Source organism: Haplochromis burtoni, unplaced genomic scaffold (genome assembly GCF_018398535.1).
Source record: "Haplochromis burtoni strain Fernald_Lab_line unplaced genomic scaffold, NCSU_Asbu1 Contig_3, whole genome shotgun sequence".
In the NCBI taxonomy this organism is placed as follows: domain Eukaryota; kingdom Metazoa; phylum Chordata; class Actinopteri; order Cichliformes; family Cichlidae; genus Haplochromis; species Haplochromis burtoni.
The window spans coordinates 2,340,824-2,347,723 of record NW_024582364.1 but is presented as its reverse complement, the minus strand read 5'-3'; the positions used below and the strand labels follow the sequence as shown (position 1 = coordinate 2,347,723).

The window sequence follows — 6,900 nt, the reverse complement described above, 5'->3', positions numbered from 1 at the left end:
CCCCCCTCCTCCTACCCCTCACAGGGGTCTGGGCATTTAATATACAGAGCATGCCTCCTTCATCTGAGCCTTCATTTTCCACCGCCGGCTTTGACAGACAGGTCCCCCCTCTCCCTCTGCGTCCATATCGATCACGGCGCATGAGAGAGAGGGATGCTGGGAGGGAGAGGGGAGGAGGGAGAGACAGAGTACACCCTCAGGACAGCGGTCGCAGTGCAGACAGACAGATGGGCGAAGGCCTATGGTAGCGGGGAAGGAAGGCTGTGGAGAGTATGGGATGAACTGAAAGGCCTCCCTCTGTTGGGGATGCAGGGGACAGGCAGACTGAAGTCAGAGCACTTGGAGAAAAAGGAGCAGTTGAGAGATTGGCTAAACAGCTGAATGTATCTCTTCAAGCTGAGCTTGACATAAAGTAAAGAAAAAACACTTGTTTAACACCCTAACATAACTCTACTTACAGTATATTGTCAGATAATATGCACTAAGTTTGTTTTTTTATGTGCTTCATTTCATGGACTTTTTTGGATTTTTTATCACTACACAGAGTAGTAGAAAAAGTTAATTACAACTTTTCATCGATAGAACATACATATTAAGTTAAGATACCAGTAAATTTAAGCAGCAAAAAACAAAATAATGTTTTCTATATATTTCTTTGTGTTTTACTGACACTTAATGGAAACCATAGAAGCCATTTAACTTTTGCACTTTAGTACTTTTGTTGCATTGTTGAGGCAGTAATGATGTAAAAAAAATAGTTTTCTACTAAAAAGTACCACGCAAAAGTACTTTAAAGTAAATAAAAAGTACTTCAGTGTTATCAGAAAAATGTAGTACAAAAAATTGCAAAAAGGTAAAAAAAACAATAAAAAAAAACAGCTATTATGTACATTTATGAATGAGTTCTTATACATATGTTGCAACATACTTGTCCAAAGTAGAGCTAATTTTAACTGTTAGTTTAAGGTAGTGCATTAACATATAACAAGATTATCCGGTGATTCATACATAAAGTTGTAATATACAGATATCAAGTGATAATGGTAAATGAAACGGTTATATTCACATCAAACACTTTAAAACAATACTTAAGTGTATTACCAAATAGACTGAAGTACTTTTTACTTCTGGTCATTAAAACTGTTTTGTTTTCAGAGAACACTTTCTAAAAGCAACCATTTTTGTTTGCACCATTTTAAATCCATATTTGCATATTAAAAGGATTCCCATTTTAGGTATAATGATTGGAACATGAACATGAAAGCAAAACTTTGATCAAACTAGGTGGTGGAGGTAGTAGTTGCTGGGTTATTGAGTCCGCTTGATTAACAAGGTTACTCTTTGTTTAAAAGATCATCCCCCCGTGATGCCCATGTTTTAGTTTGATCTACCCCCATGCGACCTGAAAAACGCAACGGGAGGTAGAGAATGAATGTCATTCTTTGACACACCTGATTACTCTCAATCCACACCAATGGGAATGGCGAGAGGACAAAAAAAAAAAAAAACCTAGCACAAAACAGACCGGAGCAGAAGTATGGAGCGGGGGGAAAGTAAGTTGTCGATGGTGGATGAGGAGAGACAAAATAGAGGAGAAAAGGAGACAAACTTAGAGGAAACTGAGAAGGTTGCAACTGGCAAGTTTGGATGTGAGATGAAAGGAGGGAAGTGGAGGAGGAAAAGAGAACTGTGTAGGGGAGGGAGGGTAAATGGAGAGAGGTCCATAAGCCCCTGGATGATGAGAGAGAGGCTGACTCTCCCAGGACAGATTTGACAGGTTTCAGAAGTGGGGGAGCCTGCAGCTAGAAGTGTCTGCCTGCACCCTTAGGAGCAGTAGCGAGGGCTGGTGTGGAAATTGTGATTGGGAATATGTGCTTAAGACAAACAAAACAGAAGAAAGTGTGCCTGATGAAAGTCCTGTGTATGTGTGTGCGCGCGTGTGTGTCTGTACGTGTGTGTATACGTATACACTTTTCTTTTACTTATGTCACAGCGTGAAGTAGAAACTTAAAAAACTAGAGGAGGCGCTGCTTTAGAATCCACACGAGTCTGACAACTACAGTAGTTTAATTAGTTTTTGTGTGTTTAGTTGCTGCACATGTTTGCGCTGGTGTTTGATGTTAGAATTATGACATCTTACCACCAAAAACAAATAAAACACACGGGCTTAGCCTTTTCCCGAAATTTCGCAGTTATCGGCTCCATATCAACTCGCGCGGCCGACTTATTTGTGTTGCCTCGAAACTCTCGTATCGGCCTCTGCATTGTGAACCCTTGGATTAAGCAGGAACCAGTACGTGTAAGCTAGATGAATAAATAAATGAAAAAGGAAAAAGAGGGGGGGGGAGGATAAACTTATTTTTCCTCTCTGCACAAACAGCTCAGTATTGGTGCAGTGCAGCCTGCAGAGAGCACCACCCTGCCAAAATAAAGATGAGCTGGGGCCTGTAGTAAAGGAGACGTCTGCCATGGGCGGCCCCTGAGATCTAATCAGAGGGCTTAATATCCCCCACAGCGAGGAGACCTTGGCCCCTCAGCCCCCTCAGCCCTGACACCCCTGACGCCCAACCCGGCTCAGCGCTCTGTTCAGCTCTGCTCCGACTCCACAGCCAACAAACTCCACAAAGTTCTCTCTTTCCCTCTCTCGCTCCCTCCCTCTCTCGCTCCCTCGCTCATACTCAGCAGGGAGAGACACAATGGGCAGCCACTGATCCTGTTTGGATGTGGTTTTGGATTATTTCTTCCTTGTTTTTCTATGTCCTCATTTTAACCCTCTAGAAAGACATGCCTGTGTTCCTCCTCTAAATGGGCAATGCAATGGCATATTTTATATCTGACTCATGCTGCCAAATGCCAATGCAATGTCCCCCCATTGCCCATTTCAGCTTATCCCTTTATTACACGTTGCATGCTAATTTGAAAAACAACGACGAAGACAAAGGACTCCAAATTTGAACCCTGCTGTTAATTAAATGTTTACCACAGTAAATATTAGTGATTGCTGATTCTTGCAATCATCTTTAGTAAACATAAATACAGCCCGAGCCTTTAAAAATGTCAAAACAAACATATATAAATTAGCAGAAAAGTATTTATTGGACTTACACTGGCATTAAAACATTTCAGGCCCCCGGTGCTTTAAATCAACTGTCACTTCCCACTTGTGTGTAAGTGACTGCCAAGCTATAAATTGATAAATGCGCTGCTGATTAAATGTAACTCTTACTGGAAGTGGACCAGAGATGCATGTAAATAGCAAGAAACAGCTAACTTGACATCTCAGTTGTGTTTGGCCCTATTGTACAGTATTTGAAGGCCCCCCAAGTCTCAAATCCATTTTTATTTTTGCTGTATTGACTTTTTCCTCCTCTAGCCAAAGACATAATGAAGGCTTCCTGCAGCTGCTGTGACCTGTTTCTGTACAGTATATGCAGACAAAACACAGCTAAAGAAATAGGCTATTGTTTATCAGCACATTATTTTTCCTTTCCAAGCTGTGTATTCCCCACAAAGAAAATTGTCATCGTTTTTGGAGCATAAAAGAGGCACAAATGTGCATGATAGCCGAGGCCTTAACCTTGAGCGGTAATATTTTGTAACCCGACTGTAAAAGCAGCCGTGTAGCCGCAGTTATGTTTATCCTCATATCGCCGCAGCCATTAGTTTCAGAAATGGACCATGGAGTTGTTTGTCAATTAGAGGAGGTTTGTTCATTTCTGGTTTAACATGCTGCCGTGTTCCAGAGACAGCTGTCACCCAGGCATTAGCAGTCGTAAGGCATCGCAGCACTGCGTCTGCTTTGGATCTAAACTTTTATTTCCCAGGTCAGGCGTGTGGCATTCGATGCGTCTCAAGTCTATATGACTCAGTAATTAATAACCCGACTCTCACGTGAGCTCAAACTGGGACACGCTGAAGTTGCGGAGCCTCGCCAAGGGGGTTGCAGCAACCTCCCCAAAGCAATCGCCAGCAGACACTTCACCTTTTGTGGCTTTGCTCCCCCACCCCTCTTTCTCCTTGTGGCTCTCAGTGCATGCATTAGAAGAAAAGTTATTTCGAGCTGTAAGAAATTCAAATGAAGCCCCCACATGCTAACTTTTCCAGAGCATCCAGACCTTTGAGATTAGGCAGCCATCCTTAAAGCACAAGGGTCTGGGATAACAAACGGCATGTTTGAAGTGCTCCTTAGAGAATCCAGACACACACACACATGCCAGACACATACACTCAAGACGCACACAGTTGCGTCCCCCTTGGCGTCTCAGCGTGGACTGTGGCTTAATTAAAGCACAAATGTACGGTATATGTTTTAAGTACCAGCAAGTTGTGTGTTTCCATGATGGTGAATGTAGTCTGCATGAATAAATAGCGCAACACCATGAATATTTATATTGTCAATATAATTAGCGATGTAGACTAATGGAGGCCATGTTTTGCACTTGAAGCCATGCCAATTTTTGCGGTTGTTTATTTTCCGGCTTGTTGTCCCCACAGTAGCGCTAAATAAAGACCGTTGTTATTCTCAAAACATTATGCATCCGCTAGCTGTGGCACCATGCGTATGACCACTGCAGTTTTACTTTTAACACCTAAATTGTTCTCTGTTGTTTTTGGGGGGCTCATAGCGCATGCATTTGTTTGTGATTAACTTATTTTTCTTGCCATTTGACATAGTCTGCTTTTGATTTTTATTCGGGCTAAAGCACTCAGGACGTTGCCTTGATGGAAGCGACATCTTGCTTTAATTTAGCCCCATCAATAAGAAGAAGAAGCAGAAAAAAAACAAGTCTTAATCTTGCAGCGTGTAAAATGTATGCTAATATTTATCAATTTCTTCTCTACCCTTTGACCCCACCCCCCCTACCTTCTCATGTATGTGAGCAGTGTTTGTCCAGGCCAATAAGCTCCAGCAGCACATCTTCTCTGCCCACGGACAGGAGGATAAGATCTATGACTGCTCACAGTGCCCGCAGAAGTTCTTCTTCCAGACAGAGTTACAGGTGAGCCTTGGGCCGGGGGGAGCTGAAGGGGCCTCTAGCAGAAACTGTGACTGCTAATCACACATGACAGCTTAACAAACACTAAACACCGCTCACAGCACTCTGGTTATCCCCCTCCATCCCGGCTGGGATGAGAGACTCAGAAGGAATTATTTCAGTCCGTTTCCAAAACTCATTTGTGATGTGCAGATATGATTTGATTTGCTTATTAGACCAGCAGAGCACTAAAATATCTGGAATTAGAGGATTAGTGGAATGTTCGTTTTTGAAGAGGTAATTACATACGGTGCAGAGGCAAAAACACAGTTGAGTCAATATGCCTGCATCTCCCCTTCTAATCACAGAGGAGGCCTCGTGGCTAAATATGAGCTTTGTCCTCTGGGAGACCGTATCTGCCCTTCAACAAAGTTAGTAGTTGGACTTATGAACTCGCAATGTTAGAGAGATAATCCATTTTCTAGCAATCTTTTTCCATGGTCCTTGGAGAACCTGAAAAAATGAAACAAACCTTATTATATTATTTCACTGTGGAGGTGCTTTCAAGCAGCTCTGTTTTGTTTGGGGGATTCTTTATCATACACATGGCACACTTCTCATATCCACATTTTTTCTCTTACCTTTTTGAAACGAAATCATTAAAATATGAGCGGTCTTAAAAGAACACCGTGTTCAGCGTAATCACTTAAAGTATTTTAATTCACCTTAAAGTGCTAAGAGAAGCCAGTAGCCCCTGACCATATCCTCTATGTGCATCTATTTGAAACTTGGATTAGCTGCGCCATGTATTAGCCGGGTAGCTGGTGGAAATATCCAGGGCTCGGCTGGCAATTGATCGGCAATGATTTTCATATTGAGATTCAGGTTGTAAACGCAGAGGTGTGTGTCTGCCAGGAGGAAGGTGAATGCGATCATTATCTGCTGGTCATTTGAGCATACAAACATGAATAAAACAAGGCCTGATCTACTGACATGCAACTCCACTGCAGAGAAGATTATTTAACAAGGCTCGCACTCCACCAAACTGCCAATGTGGAAGCCTTTCATTCACTTCAAGCTCTGCTATTTATCACATTTTCATCTCTCATTGGTACAAATGTTCTCTATATAGCGAGGGTTGTAGCAGGTACCTGTAAACAATCTCAAATAACCTGGGGATGTTTTCCTACTTTTTTTTTTTTTTTTTGTCTGACATTTTTTGGAATGAAGTGATCTCCACCTCCCGGAGGTGATGTTTCATGCATGATTATATTGTTTTACTCTGTGTGAAGAGACAAGAGCAGAACATGAAAGACCTATGGCACTCTCTTGTGAAACAGAGGGTTATGAAAGGAGAGCAGGAACGAGCTTGGGGGATAAGACGATCATTATGCTCAACATGTGCCATGCTCTCAAGGCAGTCCCATGTCTCTGCATGCTCACAGTCTCAAACATATACGGAGCACATATAGATACAAATATGTGCACTGCTTTCTTATGCAAAAACAGCGACTTTTTTTGTATACATGCCACGGCCAGCTCGTATCTTCAAGCTATTTTTTCACATTTTTATATTAGCATGCTAAAAGTTGATTCAGTAAATGTTGGAATTGCTGCATCGCCCAGTTAAAACCTTACAAAGAGTGCAGGTTGGAGGCTTGTTTTTTAGTTGCTGTTTGTTTGCGGTTGCCATTTCCCATGCATCACACTTCAAAATGTCTCACTGACACAGGGCAGTCGTTTGTCAGTCTGTCAGAAGTGGAGCTGTCTTCCAGCAGCGAGAGCTCTCTCTCTTCGCCGGGTCTTGAGTTTGGAGTTTCTCCCTATTTCTCCCTGACACTCTGGCCCACTCACCGGCTGCCTGGGCTCCTCATCTCTCACAGTAGTCGGAGGGGTCAAAGGGCCGGTGCAAGCTGGGAGAAGG

The 6,900-nt window shown here is 42.7% G+C and overlaps 1 protein-coding gene across 5 annotated transcripts in view; it reads left to right on the top strand.

Moving 5' to 3' along the window:
• Positions 1 to 6,900, top strand: part of LOC102301267 (zinc finger protein 521) — an 89,258-nt gene that overhangs the window by 72,359 nt on the left and 9,999 nt on the right. For all 5 annotated transcript variants that reach the window (XM_014332625.2, XM_014332622.2, XM_005912711.2 and 2 more), the window contains one exon: positions 4,885 to 5,000. In XM_014332625.2, the coding sequence (XP_014188111.1) occupies positions 4,885 to 5,000 (116 nt within the window). The remainder of the gene's footprint in view (positions 1 to 4,884; positions 5,001 to 6,900) is intronic.